Source organism: Ciconia boyciana, chromosome 11 (genome assembly GCF_034638445.1).
Source record: "Ciconia boyciana chromosome 11, ASM3463844v1, whole genome shotgun sequence".
Taxonomy (NCBI): domain Eukaryota; kingdom Metazoa; phylum Chordata; class Aves; order Ciconiiformes; family Ciconiidae; genus Ciconia; species Ciconia boyciana.
Window position 1 is genome coordinate 1,041,419 of NC_132944.1, and position 24,992 is coordinate 1,066,410.

Consider the following 24,992-nt stretch of genomic DNA (forward strand, 5'->3'; position numbering starts at 1 on the left):
CTCATTACCCAAACACCTACTCCATGACAAAGCATCTTACTATGGATACATATGTCTGACTAATGCTGGGGCACCACCCTACTAGTGTACTCAGCTCAATATTTATTGATTTTTTTTGCAAACCATTAAATAAAGTTTTGTGAAGCTGTGACATTAAGGATGGGTTTATTGCAACACTGGAGAACAAAGAAATGCACTGTCATGGATTTCTTTTCTGCACAATATTAGAGACCTGAGCTGAGACTCAGTTACTACAGCGTATCCTGGAGCCGTTTAAATCTCTTATAACTACTTAATCAGCATTAAGTCTTGCTACAATACGTATGTCCTATTACTTAATGTGTTGTTTGCTAACTATCTGTTCAAACATTTGATCCAATCCAAATCCAAAGCACATCCTCCAAATCCCTTCTTTGTCACAGGGAGCATTAACACCTACCTGCGCACGTATGGCTGGGACGAGCAATACGCCACTTACTCTTGTTTAAGTTCCTTGTGTAAGAATCCAGCCCTGCTCTAGTGATGCTCTCCAACTGCAAGCTTACAACCCAGCTGAGGATAAACACACCTCCCCCCGACCCACAGGCTTTAGCTGCCCACCCAAATGGGCGGTCTTTGCCCTATAGTCCACTGGGCACTAAACACACAGTGCCTGGCACTAGTGCAAGCCCACACAGGCAGCAGCAGTGGTGCGATGTCTTCACAGAAACAAACAGATCAACAGCACAGAAGAAGCTGGGAGGAACGGAATGAACCTTGTGATCAAAAGCTGGGTGCACTGATAAGTCTCTGAGAGCAGAGGACAACTTTTTGAATCCATCCGAAATAACCCATTTTAAAACTGGAATAAGTCAGTTACTGTTAATGGTCTCGTTTCCAAACAGTGCTATCATCACCTATAAAACTGAGCCATTTTTGAGCTCCAGGAGCACGAGGGGACCCTGCTCCCTCTGTGTGCTCCCAGCTGCACTTCTTCGGAGACCTGGGCTTGTGCTCCTGCCTTGCTGAGGCAGCGGGTGGGCCTGGGCTCTGCACCTCGACTCCAGCCAAGCGTGGGAGTCTGGATGGAAAACGCTGACCCAAACTTAACGACAGTGTTATGAATGGCACTGTGTAACGTTATTGTTACAGTCTCCCCCTTCCTGCACTGAATTGCTTGCTAAGAGCAGTTAAACTCCAGCTGCTTTTCAAATCTCAAATCTAAATGCTTGGCAGCTTTCCATGTCCTTCACTGCCACAAAGAAAACATTTAACCCTTCCAAGGTCTGCCAATAAACTTTTAGGTAGCTGTCATCTTTTACCTCCGAAGGGCTGGTGGAACCAAGCTCAGCTCTAAGAAGGGTTACTGCCACCCAAAGTGTCCCCAAGGAACCACCTGCAGAGATGGGTGATGCTCAACAGCAGCCTCGCTCACCACTGCACCCAGCGAAAACTGCCTGCCTGCAGCCTCAGCTAGCAGATTTGAAGGGTCTTCTGTGTGCTGTTTGTATTTTCAGATGCTAATGAAACAAGCTTGAGGTTGTTTCAACAAACCTCCCTCAAGCTGAAAGGAGAAGGAAGAAAAGAGCTCAGTAACTGAGACAACAGCCCTCTGCATTCAAGGGATTGGCTGTCATTCCCCCAGGTTTGGGAGGGTACAGGGATGTTGTTCCCTAGGGGACAGCTGAACTCAGATATACCTCGGGAATATCTGAACTCAAGATCCAACTGCAGTAATTCTCCCTATGGATGCAAACTAGCAAGGGACTGGAAAGATGAAGCATGCTTCCAGGAACACAAAATGAACAATACAGCAGCTAGACTTACATAAGAAGCATAAAGAACGTTTGCTGCCTCTTCTGCAGTTTTGTCTATAGCCCACACTTAGGGAAGTAAAGGAGTACCAAAAATGTATTTCAATTAGTAGCTCTAAGTCAAGTTTAAAAAAAAAGTATATTGTGACATCAAACATAGTTTTTTATATTTCAGATTAAGACTGCTTATTAAAAGCTAAAAACCAAAATCAGTCACCCCTATATCTGCACTCCTTAACAGAAAACAGCAATAAAACCTACAAGTGAGATTATCGCTCTGCCTGGAGAAGCTGTGGTGGCTCTAAGGAGTTACAGAACAAGAGATCACAAAGCAAACTTTGAAACAGTAATTTGCTGAAATTTATTTCAGATCCTTGAAAGCTCTCAGGGTTTCATTTCCCAACTGAAGCATATAATCTAGACTCCTCTAATGCACCAGGTGTCTTACAAGAGTCAAACACATGCAATCCACTGCGATAATTTGGTAACAAACTCAAAACAGACCAATTTCTCTATCTAGAAACTGGCCTACGTCTCTGGTTTCATGAAGACACTCCTCCTCTCAAGAGCAATCATGCTGCTCGAATATGGCTCACAATATATCCACAACAGCTCTCGTCCGAACAGGGACTTTTTTTGGTGAGGAGCCAATTCACTGTCTGCTGGACTTACGTGTTGTGGTTCTCCCAGTGAGCTGACCCAACTCTGGCCCCGAACAGGTGCCGAAGGGGCCGCGGGTGAGCCTGCTGCACCCGCACGCCCTGTCCCCCAACCCCTGCCAAGCTGGGAAAGCCTTGCAGAGCAGTTGCTGCCGATGCTCCCGGGTGCAGAACAGCCTCGGGACAGAAGCAGTGACGAGCCGGCGACCCTGGTGGGAAAGCGGCAGGGAATCCCTTCTAATGCCATCAGACCTTTCCTTGTCATCACCGCAGTCAATGTTCTGAATAGTCTCACTTATCCGTAACCAAGCTAAAACAAGTCTAATGTGTTAGTATTTCCATAAACCACTTTTTCTAGCCCACTGATAACTTCTAAATGCATTTCTCCCTGGTCAAGTTTTTTTTGTTGTTGTTATTTTTGGTTTTTGATTTTAACATCCTTCTGTTAATCAGTGATAATTATTGACCAAAAAACTCCCACTTCAATGACAGTGGAGAACTACTCTACGCTATGCTCTGTGTTTCATGCCTGCAGTCCAAAACTGCAGGTTTTTACTCTGCAGTTATGTCCCTTTGCAAATCCATGTTAAGTTTGCCTCATCAGTCCACAAACCGTGTATTTTCAATAATTGTAAGTACAAGTTTCTCTTGTTAATTAAAGCCTGCCCTCCTCTGTTACAAGGTCTGTTGGAGGCTCATTTATTTTCTTACTCATATTTCTTACTCTAATATTAAAGGCCTATTTTAAGGTTTCCATTAACTGTTTCCAGCGGTGACAGTCTTTCTCAGGCAGATTTAACACTAGCATACTGCGGCAGCAGGCCAGGAGCCAGTTTATGTGACTTCAGCACTAGATACCACAAATCTGTCGGACTTAAAAGAATTTACAGTTAAAATAATATTGACCAAATGTCGAAGTTAGCACAGCTATCAAAGATTAGAGGTCTCCTACTGACTTAATTTGGCCATAACTAATTTATATGTAAAGCATGAGATGAAAGCTTTGACTAAATTTATACTCCCAGCATTAGTGGCCTATTTTCACAAGGTGCCACACCTCCTGGATGTGGAAAGTGCTTAGTTTACACTACCCAATCCTACCGAGATACAATCACCTCAAAACCACTGGCTTAGAGCTCCATCACTACTTCAAACAATTTTAATGAACTAAATCCCAAAGGAGTTATCTATCTAAATTAATGACACCTATGACACCACTTTATAAGGAGCAAAGGCATATGAAAGACTGCTTACATTTCAATTACGGAAGCAGTGGTACTTCATGTAAAATGCCATGGAATAAAGGAAAATGCTGTAATATTAAACAATATAATATGGAAGACTTACGGAGGCTGGATTTAAAAAAAAAAAAGAGAGAGAGAGAGAGATTTTCCCTTTACAGGCATAGTACTCCTTCTGGAGTACAGCAGAGGTGAAGAAGACGCCTGGCAGCTCGGGAAGATGAGAGGCACATGGTACAAGCCATGAAGTGAAGCCCATCCCTGGCCCAACTCACAGGAATGCTCGCCAGGTCCACTCATGCGTTTGGTAGCGGCAGCCTTCCCTCTGCCACCTGGGGCAGCCAGAAACACTCGAGCACTCATCAGCTGTAGGAAGCCACACAACTGATGGATGCAGTAAGCTCTATACTATGATTCTGGACAAAAACCATCTTAACTGTTCTTCTTCCTGAGCAGGGTCTGCTAATGGCATACTCCTACCAGTCTTCAGGCACACAAACAGCCAACTTCAGCTGTCTTCAGAGTCTTCATCTGTTTGGCTGCAGGAACAGCTCCTAACATGAGCGTAGTCAGGCTGTAGCACGGTTCATGCTGCCAAACCAGGATCACTCAGCATTCCCAATTCAAAGTTGTTGTTTTCTAATCTAGCAGCAACATTTTCTAGTAACGCTTCACACACACCACACCAACTTGCACAGGGACTGCAAGTGTCTCTAGTACAATTTTTTTTTTTAATGAAGTTGCTGTGTATAACTTGCCTTAAACTAGAGGCAGAATCTCTGGTGAGAGAAAAGGATCAAGCAAAGACGGATGGAAAACAAGGATGGAGTAAAGGGAGATCAGTATGGGCGTAACCCCAGCTGCTGCCATATTACAGCCTGCATTTCTGTTTTCCATCAGACAAACAGTAGGTTACAACAGAGCAGGGCCCAAGCAGCTCAGATTTTCTCTCGGCAGCTTTGTTTACCACTTAGCAGGACAGACTTAACTTTCTGATGACTTAATACAATTACTTCATATATATTATGACTAAATGATGAAATCACCTTCCCTTTTCACAGTTGTACTTCAGACAGTGTGTTACATCTAGCTTGTATTCTACAGAAATAAACAGATGTGGGGACACAGCAATTGGATCTTCGTCAAACAATGACTAAATGCTGTTTCCAGAGATTTCCTTTGTCTCTCAACTCTTATCTTACAGCTACAAGAGGCTTTGAAAAGCCAAAAACACCACAGGGTCAGTGGTTCTGAATGTATTTACGCCACAGCAACCTCTTCCTTGCAGGACACGCTTTGGAGGGTGCAGCCAAGTTCTGTGTGCAGAATACGGTACACTGCAGTTGTGTACCAGTAATTAGCAAGATACTGTTTTGTCCACTCACACTCAAAGTGCACGCTCTGCGACTGTGCCACTGACCATAAAGCGGGGGTGGGGGGGTGGTTTATCAATCTTTGGCCATATAAGAGTGACACACTGCCCTCTTTCTATTAAAAAAGGATTATTTTCCTAAGAACTGTTTTGATAAATCACACTAAAATTATACTGTATGAAAATCTACATGGAGCAAAACTGGCCACAGCAAAACAGAAGAGTCCCTTTGTAATGAAAAAAGCTATGTTCATTGACCCCATGCTAGTTTGCTAGTTTTTCCTCCCACAAGAGCTTTTGTCTATGTTCCTCCCAACTCAAAAGGCTGAGACATTGTGAAGATCAACCAGCTCTGTTAGAATAACCACCAGAACATACACTGCCATCATTAAGACAAAAAGGGCAAGTGGCCATTCTAGATTCTGCATTCTAGGGCAAAATACCATGACAGTAAAAGTGGTGGCATCCAATTCTTGGAAGCAGTTGTCAGTGCCTATGCTGACATGACCATCTATATTGCTACTTAGCCATAAGCTGTCCCAACAAATACTGCTCCTAGAGCTCCTGACTATTTTCATATCGGCCACACAACTGTAACACCATGAACTTCCCTAGGTATTCTCGAAAACCAGATCCAAACCAGTTATTTATCGGGTTGAAATTGGTTGTCTTTTCAATCTCTGCAGCAACAGAGGGTCAGGATAACCCAGGTAAGAAAAACAAGGATACCGCTCCAGCTTCCAGACCTAAGCTACCCCATGCAGAAGCAGCTTGGATTTCATTGCACGCGATTACTCAATAGCTGGTTATTCCATTTAGTATTTCCCCTTCAGTCCTGGCTACATCAGGAACAGCTCAGGCCAGTGCCAGTCTGACACAGAAGACGGGTAGCTTTGGTTCAGGGAAATGCCAGCTACCCTGGGTTTCTCTAATCTGCTCAACTTTCAGAGCAGTAGACACCTCCCTCTGGACACTCAAATGCTAAAAAGTAGCAGGGTTAATGAGTTAGCTACACTCACTAATGAAATAAAGGGAGAGAATACTAAGCAATGTCAATTAAAAAAATCTGGACCCCCTCCTTCATCTGCAGATGATCCAGTGGGCATTTATGAGGAGCTGAGAACAGAGACTTGATACATTACCACCCCAAGCTTATTTCACCTAAAAAAAAAGGATAAAGAGGAATATCAGTAAAGTACATAAAAGCTAAACTTGAAAACCAAAACATAGGGAAAAAAAAAAAAAAAAAAAGAATGGATTTTGATACAGTCACAAGGGCAGCAACAGCACAGCAACGTTGTTTCTGATACTACAGACACATCTCCTAGCTGGCTCTTTGTGCTTCTGCCTGAGCGATGTTTTGTCACAAGCCACTTTCTTAAAACCTACCGTATGTGACTTGAAAATAAATCTCAGGGTGCCGTTCTGAGTCAGTGTGTCAGCGCAGAACTACTAGGTGAAACAAAGGAATTTTTTTCCCCAAGCATATTACAGTACTGCTTTAAGGCATACTGTAGTACATGCTTTTCCCTATTTTCAAAAAATGCCAATCTGACCCAAACAAATCTTGCTTGGATAGATTGCCAAGGGTCACCTGCTTTAATGGAAGCAGTGCCAAGCACAGGCAAAACAAAGCAATCTCCCTGCTTCTGCATCCTAAAACCACACTACCAGCAAAGCAGAAGTTCTCACTCAGCAGGGAAAAAGAAAGAAAAAGGAAAAAAGAAAAAAAACCCCAAACCTCTTTAATTAACAGTTTGCAAAGTAACTTCAAGCCATTGTTTCACTGATCAGAGCATTTCCAGCTACTCTTTCAATTGTGCATATTGATTTTACATCAGTTAAGAGATTACAGCTGCGTACAAGATACTTTCTCCCTCCACCGCTCACGCTAGTCAGAAACCCTGGGCAGGCTAAAGGTCGTAATGAAGGTCGCGAGGAGCCCTGACTAAAGAGAAAGACTCATCCTGCTATTACTGCAGCACCGATAGGCACCCACGCCATTTCATTATAACAGAACAATGAAGAGATCCCCCAGCAAGCATGCTACCAGGTTAATTCCCAAACAATAGAGTATTGTGGAATCTTAACTGCTAATTGAAACTTCCAATCATATTTAGTGTTTTATAATGTCAGAAGAACAAGAATTTATTTTAATATTTAATATTTTTAAAATTTGAAAATACACAGTGTTCAAATGGTGACTTTGAACACCCCCATTTTCAGTGTTCATTCATTTTTTGACACTGAGTTTCTAGGCAGCAGCCATTACACAAAGAGAAACACGGCTGTTAACATCTTTCCTCTGAATATATCAGTGCACAACAACAATAGAGAAATCATGAGCAGATGCCTCCTTGAATACGTGCAAAGCACATCAACTGAATTTCTACGACAATTCATCTTCTTTGGAATGGATTTTTATTATGTTTCAAATGGATACAAATGACATACAGTACTTCCTTTTGTAAAAATACTCAGATCTCATAATTCTTTTTTTTAAAAAAAAAAAATAATAAAGGAAGCTCTTGGTATAAAAATCAACTTCAGTGACAATAAAAAGGTGGGAAGAAAACAGCTGCCACCTGCAGCTATCTGCAATGTGCTGAGCCAGCACGCAGCAGCACGCCGCTATCACACTGTTATCACTGCCTTCGAATTTCCTGCACTGGACAAAAGACAGGTTTTTTTTAAAAAATAAAACAAAACTATTCACACTGGGACCCTTCTAATTCTTTCAACACATTAGAGGACAAGAAATCCAGTCCCACACGCTAAACGTGACGGGCTCAGTGCCTTCACGAAATAGGCTAGTCACTGCTTTGCTTTTAGAAACAGAGCTTTACCAATCCGCAAACAGCCACTTTTACATTTGGAGCACGTTTAGCAGCTGATTTCCAGCCACACTGCTCACTTCAAACATAACTCTTTCAGTGTATTTTAGCATTACTTATATATGTTTATGTATCCCCAGTTCAAAAAACAGCAATGAATCAAGGAATATCTTCTATACGCTGCTGTGAGGTATTATTTAAGCATTACACCTGGGCTCAGAAGGGACCTAAAAATCCATAGGTAATCAGCTCTGCAAGAGCCTTTGTGCTCAGAGGCTTTTCCATTAGAAGTTAAGGGTTGTCACCGGTCCTTGAACAAGGAGAAATGGGGGAGAACCATCTTTATCCCCAGAGCATTACACTGAAAGCTGTGTCACACTGCTCCCTTACTCCCAAATTCAGTGCTGATAAACACATTGATTTCTACAAGCTTTCAGGGCAAAAAAGACAATGTGCAAATGCACCCACCTCCTGCAGCCTTTCCCCTACAACGTATGGGAAAGGCACTAAGTGATGTGCGATATCAACCTTGCAGCCACTCCTGGGGACTGGACAATCACAACACGACCGAGCAGAGCAACCCTCAGAAGGTCACATTTTGCAACTCACCAGGCAGAGCTGAGGAAACAGTGAGCTTTTTACTTTTTTTTTTTTTAAACAAAATATCCTTTTCTCCATGACTCACCAGCCTGCAATCTGGTTTCATAGAAGTTTATGCAAAGTGCTCAGCTCTCTTACACAGTTCTGCTTGCTTGTATTTTTTCTTTTTTTTTTTTCCCCCAGCAACCTGACTGTATAAGTGGTCCACCTGCCTCTGCATCCACCCCTCCCACTCTGGCTACCTCTGGTTTGCACTGGTAGTTATACCAACACTCAAGCAGCTTTGTTTGGTATACAAGGCTGAAGCATAAAGCCACCCACAAAGCCCTGCTACAGAGGCTTTCTAAGCAAAGCTCACCATATTCTGCAGAGATGACTTTTTTGGTTTTAGCTCCTTAAACAAAGGAGCTTGCTCCTCACTTTGTCAACATCCCACCCCAACCCTCCATTTTCTTCTCGCCTCTTTCTCTAGATCAACAGCCCTGCTCCTGTTTCTTTGGTGACCATGAAGAGTTTCTCTCTCAACTCATTCTGCCTCCATAGGGTCTCCAACTCTCTGTACCTCCTATAGGCAAGGTTTCTAGAAAAGCCTTTATTTACACCCTCCTTCAGTGCAACCAAAACTCTTACACTACCAAAACTCCAAGCTCTGTTGCTCCACAGCAACCAATTCTACCATCAACTTTGAGAGCTTTTCAGCCTCCTTCACTCCAATTAATCCAAATATGACCACTAAAGTCATCTTCCTTCCCCTTGCTCCAAGTCATACTCTCCATGAAAAACGTGCCTTTTCCCCACTTTCTGCATTTGATGCCATTTTAATGCCAGTCACATCTCTGACCTCTTTTTCCGTTCTTCACACTTCTGCTTCCAAAAGCTGCAAATCCTCCTCTGCTACCGTCCTTTCCACTTGGAAAGAACTCCTCTAGACATCAAGTAACTTTTTCTTCCTTTCTTCTCCAAGATTCTTATCATGAAAGACAATAAATCTTTCAGCACTTTCCCTTCTCTAAGCTGTTCACCTATACATGCAGCATTACAGATTAGACACTATTCAGAATGGGGAAGGTTGTTTACTCTACACCACGCAAGTGTGTACAGAAGATAAGTGTTCTACAAGCATATTTTTGCTATATGATTAACATTACCTCAAGTTTCTTTAACCTTTGCAATATATCCAGAAATATTACAGCAATAACGTTGAGAATTTCATATGATTTTGTTGCATCAAAAATGTGTCCCCCCTTCCTCCATTTATTTAAAAAGGGAAGAAAGAGCCCTCTTGATTTGATACAAAAATAGAGGTCAGACTACATGAACCACAGGACTTCAAATCTAGAATACATTGTAATAAACTACCTGAACACACTTTTGGCCACTTCCCAGTAGCGCAGAGTCTGTAATGTAGAGCACAGTAAAATGTTGTTTCCACTTACTCTCTGCTATAATAAAACCCATGCCTTCTTTAAGCATGGCTCCTGACAGAGCTTTTAGGGAATGCAGAACATGGAGGCTTTCCTTCCTTGGCTGCAGGGGAGATCTGTTGCACATTTTCCCTTATGTGTTATCAGTGTGTTCAAGAGGGAGAAACAGAAAGCAACACAAAGGACTATTCAGCATCTTAGCTATAAATCCTAGTGGGAAAGAGAAGTGTAATCATAACTTTAGGAATACTATTCCTTCAGTGATTATGTTAAGGAAACCTAGAGAACTTCAGCAATCAGATTACTGTGTATTTATGGAAGAATTGTCAGCCATCACAGACAGGGTCACGTCTAACAAACAACTTAATGGCCTACCATGGTGAAAACACTGGCTCCAAAAAATAAACACTTGCTAGCAATTAAACCAGTCAAATATTGTGAACAGGCTGTGTCCTGGGCTTCCCAGCAATATCTCCTCCACCTTTGTTCACATATTTTAACTGCAAGGCCCAGAAAGCTGATACAAACAGCTGTAATATTGCTATGTCCAAGGATATGGAGAGATGACTGCAAGCAATTGCATTATTGCAGGTGTAAGGCAGTCATGGTCAAAGTGGCCTGATCTAATACAGTGCATCTTACATTTCCAGTGACTGAAGATCACCTTCCATTTGGAGCTGTTCTAATCAGAGTGCTGGCAATTATCTGTGTGTCCTTCAGCGAAGCATTTGGCTACCCACAACCGGAGATCAAGTTCTAGGTCTTCACTGAAGAATAAAGGTGTCAGGGCTGGTTGGTTAGTTTTTTAGGTTTACTCTGAGAGTATAAGTGAGCTTTATAAGCTGTAAACTTAATTAAGGAAATTATTTACAGGATTTGACTAGAGCATGAGGGTTGTTAGAGTCACTTGAGACTCTGGAAAAACAAACTCATGACCAATTTCTGCAATGTGAGGCAAGAGAATAGGATGGAGGGATAAAACTGACAGATCTTTATAGAGGTCTACCTGCTGGGTATCCCTTTTCTCTAGGGTTAAAAACAAACAAAAAAACCCCAGGATAAACAATTGTGTTCAACAGACCTGAAAATCCCAGCATTATCAACAGGAAAAAAAAGAGGGAGACAGTCCCCTGGGCATAGCAGGGTCAGGTAACTGCATGGTGTTCATTATTCTTCAGGTTGGCACACACCTTCTTGATAACGCCTATTAGACAATAATGCAGAACAAGAAAGTTTCTTCAGAACAAACCTCAGAAAAACAGCTTCCATTTTATAGCCTTGGAGGAAAAATATTACCCATATGTTGCTGACAACTTGTGGGGTTTTTAAAACATGCTATTTAGTACATATTATATTGTACTATGTCATGTCAGCTATTTTTCTTAACGTATAAAAGCACGCACATTAAAATATATTTCCTTCTTTAGTTTACATAATCAGAACACCTTTTACTTTCCTGGGAAAGAATCACTTATTTATTTTTCAGCTTCTCTATACTGGGCATGGCTACCTCATGACTTCACAGCCAAATCACCCTATGAAATCTGTTTGGTGCCACTAAAACACAAGAGAGATGAAAGAGGATTAAAAAGGAATGGCAATTAGCAATTCCTCAGGAGCAATTACTCCTTCCAGTGACTCTTCCAGGACACAGGAACTGCTGAGCTAGCTAATGACAGCAGTAAAACTCATAATCGGTAACCGCCCTGTCCGCCTGTCTCAACAGGCCAAAGTTAGGTAATCCAACAGAAAGCATCAAAACCACTTGTGTCTGCTACAGCAATTCCAGGTGTACCGAGTGTCGCTCTTCTCCTGCCAAAGACAACTCATTGCTTCTGTGCAAGTGTCCTGAGAAGACATGAAAGGAATGATGGCATCTTAAATGCGCAGTCTTGAATGCGCTTCCAACCAATGCGGGTCAACATCTGGTTTCAACCCACCACCACTGCTACTGCCAGCAGCATCTCAAGAGCAGCTGCTGCCTGATGCACTCGACCACCCTCCTTGTGCCACTACTAAGGACTGAACAGATTTTTTCAAAAAAGCCCCAGCAACAGTAAAATCTGTATCCTATCAGATAGCTACAAAACAGCAGATAAAAACTTTTGCAGCCAGTCCTGACAAGCAAATCTCCCTTAAAAATAAAGCAGAGATTCAGCCTCATTTGATTTCCTGGCTTTTTTTTTTTTTTTTTACTTTGACAGGAGGAGTCCTCTGCCTGGCCAGAGGACGCACAACCAAGCATTTTCCACATCCTTCCTCTTATGTGGATCAAATCCAGAACGGTTGCAATGGAAGTAATGTTTCCTGTTCCCCCAGACATCTTGCAAGTCAGTTCTCTCGATAGGCAGTAATACAGGACTTCCAAAATACACACTATAAAGACTAGATCTGCCTACAAACATTCTCTACAAGATGGAGAAGAGCCACAGTAGTTTTTCTTTCATCAGCAGTCAGAAAAAAGGAAGGAAGGAATTTCCACTATGTTTCTGCGGCATAAAACAGTAGATCATATTCCACCTTCATCCTCAACACTTTCAGACTACAGCAGTATTATTCACAGAACAGAGTCTCCTTGGACTAATATCAACATAAAACTTTTACCATGAGGCAGTCTAAAGCTAAGTAAGCATGGCAACAGGGACCGGGGAAAACCACACTGCTTATCTTGCTCACTAGCTTACAACAGCCACAACATGTTCTCCTTGATTTCTCTCATGCAACGCTTCCAAATTAAATTTGCTATTAGATCTATAAATCATCACAGGAGACCTGTGCATATCCTCCTGTTTCCACTTACCTGGATGACGATGGTGAAATAGCAACTGTTTGAACTTCTGCCACTTTCTGATGCATCGTACGAGAGAAAAGCCAAGTCCCTCAGGAGTCATGTTGACTTGGCTCTTTTGTGGGCCAGGAGAAGGCCGATATCTCTGTTCACACACCCTGCCTCACTGTTCCCTACCAGTTGCCATAAGGCAATTCAAAGCAAAATGCAATACACAAATAGGCATCTTCAGAGGAGAAGAATCCCAAACCACACATGGTCAATTGGCCCAGATGTTTTCATTTTAACACTAAAGCTTTCATGCAATTTCTTTTTCTCCTCCTCACCTCTTCACCCCACCACAATTTACCAGCAGCAGAAGAAACAACTAGGCTAAAAAAAGGAAAGGAAAGGAAAAATGCATGCACTGAGACGACGCAAAATGACACGCAGAGAAACCCCTAATGGCAAGGTTCCAGTTATTTATCACATTAAGTTCTGATTTTTATTTTTCTTTAACTAAGTTCAGTTTCCATTCAAAGTTTAAAATCAGTCATATCCATTTAATTATCATCAGCCTTTATGTCTAGTCAAGTAACTAAATGCATCGTCCCCCGTTCAGCAGGAGAGAGCTTAAAACAGTCTTTAAAAAAAAAAAAAAAAGAAAAAAAAGAAAAAAAATCTTCACAAGAAACCTGACATCACCCACTTTCCCTCTTCCTGCACTGTTCAGTTCTCACCAGGGCCCATCTCACACAAGCATGCTTACACACAAAGGCGTGTGGGTGAGGTGGAAGGACAAAGCACAAGAAAAAACCCACCCTAAAACCTTGCAAACTGACAGCTCATCTGAGGGTCATGTAAAGCAAAATGCAGCTCCAAGCAAAGGTTGCTGAAACACGGTAGTATCTAGAAGGAAAAGATCACCTTCAGCTGCAATGATGCAGGGAGCTGGGCTGCAATGTGCTGATCAGCACGCTTTTGAGCAGCGTTTGGAATCCGTTACAGACACGATGCTGCCTCTCAGGTACAGAGCTTTTCCTCTGAGCTGTTCTTAAAGGTTAGGAAACAAAGACAAGAGTTCTGCGTGTGCTTGCAGGGACTGGTTCCTTGCCCAAGCTGAGCACATGGCCTGATTCCAGCTCTGTTATCCCACAGCCAGGACTCATGAAATTAAAGGAGAGCTTGACTGGCCTGTTTGATCACCTCTGACAGTTTGCCCTACGAGTCTCCTTCTCTGTCATACCCCAAAGAGAGGTACTATTGAACCCCCACCCCACATCTCCACAGAAGTAACCCACATTTCCTCATTAATTTTACCACTAAATATTATCCACATATTTGTTACTATGTCCTAAAGAAGTTAAATCAGACACTTCTGATTTTCAGCTGTGGTCACGTAGAGTACATTGAAATCGACGTGGGCTCTTAGAGAGCCTCTCTCCTGGCAGGGGAGGCCAGTCAATTATCTCAGAGCCAGACAAGACTAGTATCCAACGCTTCAAAGGAAGGTGCAAGAAAGCTCATGAGCAATAATTGCGGACTGTTTACCACATCCATCTGTGGTTTACAGTCTCTGTAACTTTTACCCTGTCTAAATTTAAGCAAAGCTCTCAAAACAATCTTTTCTGCATCAGTGCCACAGAGACTCCTGCTGAGCTACAGATCTCGTAAGTAATTAAACTTTTGAAGTCAATTTTTCAGTGATTATTTCCCCTCAGAAAGAGGCAGTTTCAATACTAAAGCAACAAAAGGTCGCATGTACTTTGAGGTAGTAAGTTAAGCAACCTATGAAAAAGTAAAAGCCATCACTTTCTTGAGAGAAAACACAAGACTATAAACTTTACTATTACTCCTTCTGTGCAAATTCAGTGTTTTGTTATGCTCCCACATCCTTAGAAGTTAGGGTGGAAAAATTGATAAAAGGGGAAATGATACCCCAAATATTTTGCAGCAAGAAAATCTGTATTGGGAACGAGGCAGAAAAAGTACATCCACAGCATCTCTGTGCTTGGACTAAACAGATTCCTCTGCTTTTTAAAGCAGCAGGTCTCAGACTGAAGGTACTTATGTGCAGTACCCACAGCACCAGCATGGCCTGGACATGCAGTCACATGTCTGTCAAATGAGCTGGGACACAATACAGTGGTTACTGCAGAACTAGTAGGTATCTGAACAAGGCAGAGTGAATTTTACTGGGTCAGAACCATTGTGGCCACAACAGGCTGGTTCAGTGGATGGAACCAGAAAGCTGGATTTACCGTACTGTTGAATTACAGCTTTGGTTGGATGTAATACCTCGCTGAAGTCTCAAAGAGACAACCCATCTTAGCAGCTGCCAGTATTAAGCAGATATCAATCAGCTCAAGAATATTCCTTATTTTGGTTACACAGCACAAAAAAACATAACCACAATACAAACTGTGGTGCGCACTGTGAACCTTCACTCACCTCTTTCAGTTCCTGTGCAACAGAATTAAGGCGTTCGTTTTCAGACTGGGTATTGGCAAGGATGTTTCTGAGCTGCTTCAGTTCTGTCTGCAACTCCATAACCTTCTTCATGTAGTACTCTTCCTTGGTAGCTGATTCCTGAATCAAGGTCTCCTCTCTGCTCTCTCCATCTGCTGCTACCTTCTTGTGGTTGGTATGGGCCTGCCCAAAAGCCTAGGACAGTCAGAAAACAAATCTTTTATTAGCAAACCCAGAATTTTGCATAAGTAACTTCCATTTTAAATAGTTGAAACTATTTACCCTCATATTTCTTTGACACAAAACAGTGCAACCTTTTCCTACACCCTCCTCTTCTGGGATCAGACCTTTAAATGCTATCAAGTGGCCAACACAGGGCTCTTGAAAGTAACACGCAGCCCCCAAAAAGTGTTTTGTGATGCATAGGATACTTACGTAGAACCTCATAAATCCTTGTGGGAGGGAACAACAATGTAGTTATTTGAGTCTGCTGTTAAAGCAAGACTTTGGTTTTCAACAAGATGACTGCAAGATGACCAGACACTTCTGCATGTGCATATTCTCTATAGTTGGGTCAGACTCACTTCTGCAAAAACTGCATCACTGAAAACAGATTTAGTATTAGCAGCCTGTTCCATTTCTTAGGTTGGGAGCACACTTACCCTTCCTGAGCCAGCTATATTGAAAGAAACATATCACCACCCTCAGCTGCTCATTGCTGGAGATTACTGCCCCCTCAAACCTGCTAACCCACTGCAGCCATAAGCGAGCAAGGTTAGCAGGGCTAGTCCATAAGCAGGTTAAGCTAACGTGGGTCATTCTGGCTGAAGCAGGTCAGTGGGCGCTCACCCAACCAGCTCTGCTGCCTACTCTCAGAGACGTCATCTCTAGCAGCACACCAGTGAAGGGACTAAGAGGCAGGTCACAGTGATCTAACCTCTTCAGCACAGCACGCCTCTGTTGAGACCTGTCATTCTCATTTTTTACCTCCTCCTTCTTCTTCTGGGGGGTTTTCATTTTGCTTGAAACTCTACCAGGTGGTGCCCCTAGCAGCAGTGTTCTTCATCACATGAGCAAGCAGCCCATACAGATGGCCCAGCTGCTGGACTGCAGCGTTTAAGAAACCCATCAGTGGCTTTCACTAATAGATGTTATAAAGCAAAGAGTTTCAAATTTTAAGTAGGTATATATTTGTAACACACAGCCTGGCAGATGGACCAAAGTCAATAAGACTAATGAATGCTATCTTTTACCTGCTGCATGTGTGTGCACCACAGTCCAACCCAAGATGTATTTAGAGCTTTCAGGAGCCACATCATCTTTTGGGATGCCAGTATCCATACAGCAGGTTTTCATAGCCAACATTAATACCAGGCATTAAGCCAAGTCAAGGACAGATCAGCATCTCATAAAACTCCTTGTCTAGTCATGCATCACATTTTCAATTAATCATTTTTTGCTAGCTCTTCAGAAATACACTGTCAGCGCAGGAAAAAAAAATCTGCTTTGAAGAGAAGCAGATTTCAGTATTTTATTACTTCTGTATATTAGGCCAGACACATTAATAGTACAGTAATTATTGAATATACCAGGGCTGAAATAGATGATTGAATGTGCTAGCTCTGCCTACAGTTAAAGACACCCACATATTGCTCCTATCAGACTAAATTTTATTTCAGATAAGCAAGTCAGAGATGCAGGAGACAAATATCCATTGAAGAAATTCCAGCCAGATTCACTGAGATGACCCAAGGGAAATTAAAAAGCTTCATATTTCAGACAGAAAGTAAAGCACCATCTGTGCAGGTCCTTGTCAAATGAGTTGCAACAAAGCAGCTTAAAAGCCTAATACCTAAGATCTCCATAAATGTTAAAGGGATAGAAAAAAACATGTAAGCTTCTCAAAGACACTATCTTTTTCCCACAAAGAATTAAGATCCACCTTTTATAGACCCGCATTTATTACAAGTCTCTGACACAGAGAAAGGGACTCTGGGCATCCATTTGCCCAGTGAAGTGGCACCATTTTCTTGGTAGCAGGATGCCAACGCAGAGCACATTGAAGCTCAGGATACTCAAAGCCACATCTGATCAGCCAGACAGCAGAGTCCAAGCATGATTCAATCGAGGAACTCAGTAACACTGCTAAGGGAGAAATTCTTGAGAATAATGACTAATTTGCTCTTAAAACTTTCAATGCAGATGCTAGGCCTTGGGTTTCTTTAGAAGTGAAAAGATAATGTCATAATTTTGCAGAAGCCACTATTGACAGCGAATATTTGAACACAGAAACTGGTATAGAGGATGAGACTGGGCTTTTTTTTTTTTTTTTTTTTAAATCCAATATCCTGTCTTCTACAGAGGCTGATGCCAGACGTTTCAGAGAAAGGTGCAAGAAACCCCATAATCTCCGAGTTGGGGATTGCCTTAAGCCTTGAAGCAGAATGCTTAATGTAAATTTGGAAGAGCTATTAACGTTAGTTACCCATGTAAAATATCCCCTTATTTTTCATGGTTTTATGCATTTTTTTGCCTCAATAAAATCCTACAGCAATAAATTCTGTATTTTAAATCACACTCTTACATGGCAGTTTTTTGTCAGTTTACAAGTTTCCCACGTCTTCATAAAAGAGGACGTATTTTTGGTCAGAGACTTGAAGGTGTGTTGTTACTCCATCATCCCCTCTCAATCATTCATTGTTTTCAGAGACTTCCATCATACCCCTCTATTCCCTGGTGAAGGTGAGGTGAAGTTCAGTAAGCTATCACCACTTTTGCGTTTAAGAGGTTTTTTCCATGCCCTAATACAGTTGGAGTCCCTTTTTAGAAACTACATTTTATTACAGCTTGTCCCGAATGGCAAGACTAACCCAACCAAACGGACTGCAGATGTCAGCTCACATAGACCAACTGGAGAAATGAGCTCATGGATCACCCCTACCAAAGGATGCTGCTATTCTTTGTGGGCTCCAGTTATTTCTGCACAGCAAGGCTGTTATTTGCCTTCAACCAGCAAGCTTGTGAAGTTTCAGCAGAAACTCTACCATTAGCTTGCCAGCATTACTGTCTAGGGTCAGGAAGCTGGGTACAGAACCGTGAGTAAATGGACTCTGACGCTACATAGAACACAAGAAACCTTAACAGCCATGGTCATCAGGACAGGCAGCTGGAACAATTCCATCTGGGTGGATTTATAAGGGAACACTTAAAAAGCACCTCCATTCTAACCAAGCTTCATTATCTTTCTTGTACGTACTTAGAAACGACTTCATGCATTCATGTTACAAGCCATTTTCATAATTGCAACAGCCTGTGTGGAACAGGAAATTTAACTTTAACAAAATTGTGCAAAATTACAGGGCAATGCAATTACCGTCCATGGCTACAGCCCAGGCCTGCTTTAAATCAAGCTATTAAAAGGAAAACTGACATTTACTGATGTGCATAAAATCCATAAACCTTCATGTACCCAGAAGTCCAGCATCTACCCATCCACTTTTGCTTTAACATTATATAAAACACAGAAATAGAAGTCAAAGTTACTCTGCTCTTCCTCTTCTTCCAAAACCTCTATTTCTCTCTACTAAGGTACCAAAATAGGGAAGAAAACTGTCCACAGTTATATCAGAATGATACTCTTGGGAGTGTAATCTCTTCACAAAATAAATGAGTTTGACAACTCATTTGCACACACCTTGCTGGACGCGAGGGCTGCAAAGCCAGGTTTCCCAAGGTCAGGTCAAAAGCAAAATCAAAGAGTTTATGAACCAAAATGCTATCTTGCTATTTGCTCAGCTAGATGCGCTCATCAGTACATTGGAAAACACTTCATGCTGCTGGACAAAGGTATGATTAGCTTCCACCTATCTCTTCAGAAAGCTGCATGAGACACAGACGGAACCCCCTCCTTTGGTTTTAACACTATCTAACCAAAACCAACCCCCACCTCAAACACACACAACCTCAAATACTGTATAGCCATTTATCTCTGGACCAAGTGAACATGAAACACTTCCCAGCCATGGTGCTTGCAGTTACGTGGTGCAAGGGAAGCACACCCCGCAAGGCAGCAAGGAGCAGACGCCGAGTCCCGAGAAATGCACCAAATTACTTGGATACTAATTATCAGTTATTGCTAATAACCTGCTGCCGAAGCTGCGGCGAAGCTGCAGATCAACTGAAACCCTGACAAGTTTTCTCTTGTCAAGCTGCCATCCCCTACCAGCCATACCAGTACATGTGATCCTTCAGCCCTCCTCCCCCAAATATGCTAGGGAATGCTGCCCAAAGGCTAATTATGGCACCCCTGAAGCCAATGGGAATTTTACCATAATGAGCTGATGAAGGTTTACCAAAATATCACCAACCAAAATGCTATTAAATCAACTTTCATTTTTGCAGCATTACTTACATCAGCAGACTCAAAGCAATTAGAAAACACATGCTAACATATTTTTAAATAGCCCAGAAAATCTAATTGCTAAAAATCAAGGAGATTCTACAAATTTAATCTTCATCCAATGATGTCTTAAATTTCAAGAATTCAAAACTCTCCATGGTAATTATGAATGGGAAAAGGAATTTGGACAGCAAATGGATGAGGCAGACTCATCCAATAACTGAGATGTTATATAAAATGGTCAAAACCAGCTCACTTCAAATGAAGCCCTGGATCAAACTGCATTTAAACTGGGTTTAAAGTACCAATTTCCAAAAGATAGACTCAGTAAAAGGTGAAATTTCCTCTAGATTGGATGATTACACAGATTCATCTGTCTATTTTGCAGGAGAAATCTGATCTCAATCATCTTATAGATGAGCAGATAGTTTTTGCATGAAATCCATCACACTGAAAAATACTTTCATATAAAACTCCAAGCTTTGAGAAGAAAGTATTCCTGATTCCTTGAAGATTAGCTTACTTGTTAAGGTATCAAGTACTTCTTAACAAGGTTGTCAAGATTTTAAACCTAACCTTTTTCAAAAAGTTCCTTCATGTGCAGATGTTCACTGATCACATGAAACGTGAAGAATATCTGAAACATTTGGAGAGTTTCAAAAGCTGTGCTTCTCTCAGAATAGCCACTGTGATATGGGAGATGCAAAAATTGATCTGTCATGCTCAAAAGCAAGACTCTAGGCCTTGCGGAAATTCAGAATAGTGCTGCTTTGTTTGCCTCTTTCTTTGATCTGTCACTCCAGACCTCTACTGAGCCAGAAGCAGGTCCTAAAAAATCATGAAATTCACCCAAAGTATGCTGGTTATGCTTCCATATTTTCTGAGACTTCCTGAACTAGACTGCTGAAAACGAGAGGTTCATGGAGGCTGGTCAGTTTAGCATAGCACAAAATACTAAGATGCCACTATCATTTAAAAAAAAAAGTGATGCTGGGGAGAACTCTTTCTGAGCTAGAGCAAAACCAGTACGACCTCACATCCTCTACCGACTTCTGCAAAGAGCTGGTGTCCCTAAAGGCCTGCGGAGATCTGACACTAGTCCACGTGCTGCACAGGGACTGTCACAGGCTCTGGAGGCTCTGCCCTCAGCTGCCTCCCTGGGCACTACGCTTCAGTCTGTACCTCTCTTTTTACCTAGTGTGCAAGTCGAGGCGTACACTGAACCAGAGCAAGAATGGAAAGGCAAAGAAAAAGCCTCAGAGCTGCTTAAAGCAGATGCACTGACAAGGAAAGAGTCACACCATCACCACCACCGCCGCCCCCTGAGATGTTACAGAGGAACAAACAGCAGAAATAAGATCTCCCTCTTACTCAGTCAAAATGATGGGGAGGTTCCTGTGCCATAAAAGAACACACCCAGGAAAACAGAAAACAACAAAAATATTTCAGTGACGGAGTTTCATAAGATAAGTTGCTTACAAATTCATTTTTCATCTAAAACTGAACTAAAATGTTCTCTATGTAAAGAACCAGGGGGCAGGGAAAGGCAACTGCTTATATATCATTTGAAGGATTAAGAAAGAGGGAGGAAAATCTTGAAGAAGCTCAGGGCTCCACAATACGAATCAACTTCTGGACAGTATGTGTCATCCTAGTAACATGCAAAATTTGAGTCCTTCAGATTAAAAAAAAAAATACTTCAGCTTGTAACAAACATGAAAAACTTCAATATACATATATAATTATTTTTTTTTGCACAAAAATGTTTTGCTGGTGTAATTCTTCATCCTGAACACAAGCCAAAATGATCTTTTTAAGGAAAAATCTACCTTTTTTTTTTCCTTTGGTCAGCTTATCTCACATTCTTCGGTTGCTAAGATGGAAACAGTTGAGAATTAACAGAAGAAAACCCCAACATATTCTAAAACATGCATCAGAAACCAAGGTCAGATTTGCAAAGAGATGCAAGTACTTGCTTAACCAGTTTATACATAGCTTAGAGCCAAGTACTGGGCATTGGTTATCATTCAGAGACAACCCCACTGAGCTTGCTAATGCCTCTTCATACACAGGACAATAAAGGATCATTTAGTCCTTTTGAAACAAGCTGTCTGCTGTTTCATCACAACGCTGAAGTAAGTACACAGCTTATTCTTTGGAAAAAATAAAACTCTCACATACTGATTGCTCACCGCAGTCGGTCAGTCGGTCACGAGTTACTAAATAGCCATCTCAGCAGCAGCAGGGGGAAAAAAGCATTAAAATTATTAGTGATTTTAACGTCTACTCTGTAATTGCTTAAAATTTGCATTTACATATGAATTTACTCATGAAGTGAAAGCATTGCAAATTTGAATACATCCTTCTTAGTCTACAAAAGTCCTAACAAGGGCGCCTAAGAAACCCCACATATAACAGTAAATTGCTTTTAACACTTTTAAATGAATGCTAGCCCAGGATATTGTCAGCCTCTAAGTGCCTTTAACACTGTGCTCAAGTTGCATCATCTGACTGAAAAGCAGCTCCTAGGAGGGAGCCGGGGACTCCCCATGCATCACTCCATCATCTCCCGGGCAGGTTAAGGCTGGAGCTTGCAAGACGAAGCTCTCCATTTTAATACCCCCTCCTTCTGTGCAACATTCAGGGATGTTATGACACCTCTCTTCCTCAGCATGTCAAGAATGTCAAACCTTTCTTCAATAAACACAAAGTTTTGAGTGTTTCTAAAATCTTCCTCTCCATCTACAGGTAGAGAGATGGACAGATGCCTTGGTGAACAGGGAGAGTTGCACATCTTCCAGTGAATGACACTCATGCTGCCAAATTTTCATAGCACACACCAGTTCTATTTCCTTAAATAAAAACAGTTAAAGGGCAAAGAAAAAGGGGGATAATGTAAAATTCATGTAAATCATCAAATTTTTCCCTGTGCATAGCTCCTGCTTGCTTGCAGTCCTTGGAGCATATAGATTTCTGAGTTGGTGAAAACAGTAACTGAGCAGAGTCTAAATGATGGGGTTGGATTTTTTGGTCGGGGGGAGGGGGTGTGTGTGTGTGTTGCATTATAGTACTTAACAAAACCCTTAGATGCTCCACAATCACATACATGTGATACTATACAGAGCACGTGCTCACTGTTGAGAAGCAGGACAGTCCTGGCAACCAACCTGTATAAATCCACCAAGGGACAGCAAGGGAAAAAAAATAAAAGACTAAAATGCAGTGTGGTTTTGTTTCTGATGCTTCACAGATCTAAAAATTAAGCTGCTGTTTCTAATCAAGGATAAAGAAAGCTTGCAAAATACCAACACAGAAAATATCAATTAACATTTGAATCAAGAAGAACATCATAAAGAGCAAAATGGCAATATTCAAGCTTAATATTGTTAGCAGGGGGGCAGAGACAGAATTCAACTGAGCTGAGAGGTCCAAGTCCTGGGCTCTGGGGCAGACACATCTACAGGCTCCAACCTCAAAACTCCCCAAGATAGAGGGCTAATGTGCAAGCAAGCAACCCTGCATCCCAGTGACAGAGGTGAATCATATGGTAATGTCACTAAAAATCAGAAATCCATGCAAAGCCTTGCACTTCAAAAACCTTCATTGGTTTACAAACACACCTTTCCGTGGGATTTAGCTACAAAAAGCCTTCCAACAAAAGGTGATATTGCATGCCACCGCATCACAATGGAGAGAGCAAGTAAGAAGCAGTACCAGAAGTTAATGATGGCTATCCAGCTAGTTTTTGACCTGTGCATCAAAGAGTCATAGACCTGGTTAGGACTGAGGGTGCACAGCCCACCTTCCACATGGGATAAAGGAAAGAGGCACCTATGTGCCACTTTGTGTCCTCATAACAATTTGCTGTTTGCAATTTCCAAAGCAATAAGCCTGTGGCATTGCCAGTCCGCAACTACAGTTGCCTGGGCCAAAGGGTTCGCTAATACTGACTACAAGTACAGAATGTAAAAGCTGTCACTGGTTGCAGCTGCTTATGTATCTGTAGACATATTTAAGAAATGGGAAAATAAGATTCTGAGCATAATGCTGGGAGCAGAGGACAGACACCAGCTTTACAGCTGCAATGCTCCAAGCTGGACAGAAACAACAGAGAAGCAGTTAATAGAAAAACAAGACTGTGTCAAAGACCACTAGCATTGTCCCCAAGTTATCTCAGATAGGAAAACAAAACATCTAACCCAAAGCCTTCACACACTGATGAGGATCATGGCCTCGGAAGGAGCCACACAAATGAAATCACCTGAAACTGCTGGGGACATAACAAACAACACTGTCCCTTTAGGATTCATACAATTTTTCCAAAATGTTGGGTAACTGGATGCTTTTGCTACTAATAAAAGTTCATATTTACATGTAATATCTAATTTCCCGTCTTTTATAACCGCATGATAGTAATGATGCCTTGCCCTGGCATCCCCTGCTGACGGGTAGGGTGCTACCTCCTGCAGTCCTGTTTTTTTAAAAACACCTTCATGGACATGCATTACAAACAGCACAACCATCCAGCACCTACAAGCTCCAGCTTGCTTTAGACATGACAAAACTCTACTATTGCAGTTTTCAAGATTCTATACTTTAGAGGCCAAGACTTAATTTTCCCCACTATAGAGAGCCGAAACCCAGAGTGCCCAACCTTTCTTTGTTCCCCAAACTGCTCTGTTTGAGCCGCCTTCTTTGTACCTGTAGGTTATTTTGCTATCTTGAGGGGTCAGATTGCTTTATTCACATAAATATGGAGCTAGGAAAGCAGATATTATTATATGCTCTCTGCTTATCACAGATTCCCAGCCAGCATTAATGTTTGGTATACAAGCTCTGGATAAGATCAACAGCATATAAAAATCTTGCTTAAGTCTCTTGCAGACATTTCTTGCTATTGATATTGAATTTTGAGGACGTTTCTCTGCTTATTCCACAAACCTGGTATGGTAACAAAAAGCAAAGAGATACTTAAAAAAAAAAAAAAAAGGCAAAGATCAGTTCTTCAATCCTGCCAGTTATCTGTAACTGAAAACAAATCAGGGAAAATAGAACTATCACTGCAATGGAAAAGAAAAAGAAATGCTAGCTTCAAGTGAATGTTTAACCACAAATCCTTCAATTGAAGGAGAGTCAAGATGTTAGTCATGTATTTGCAAATGCAGTAAAGCAATTAACATTTTGTATTCAGCTTGGCATGAGAGTTATGTGCATTTCTGGAGTGACTACAAATTTGCTTTTTACCAAACGCCTAACAGATAAAAAAAAAAAGGAAAAGACAAGTATTTCAATAAAAAATAAAGAATAAAGCATAGCACATTGCTACAGGACATAGAAACAGACCACTGGGATGAAAATACCAGCAAGACATTGGCCATTTTTGCACATAAAACACAGTAACAACACGTGAGCATAGAAGCGATGGTCAAGACAT

The 24,992-nt window shown here is 41.6% G+C and overlaps 1 protein-coding gene across 3 annotated transcripts in view; it reads right to left on the reverse strand.

Annotated features, from left to right (window-relative positions):
* The window catches only part of BICD2 (BICD cargo adaptor 2), a 97,028-nt gene that overhangs the window by 30,718 nt on the left and 41,318 nt on the right, over positions 1-24,992 (reverse strand). For all 3 annotated transcript variants that reach the window (XM_072875584.1, XM_072875583.1, XM_072875582.1), the window contains exon 2: positions 15,142-15,354. In XM_072875584.1, coding sequence (XP_072731685.1) covers positions 15,142-15,354 — 213 coding nt within the window. The remainder of the gene's footprint in view (positions 1-15,141; positions 15,355-24,992) is intronic.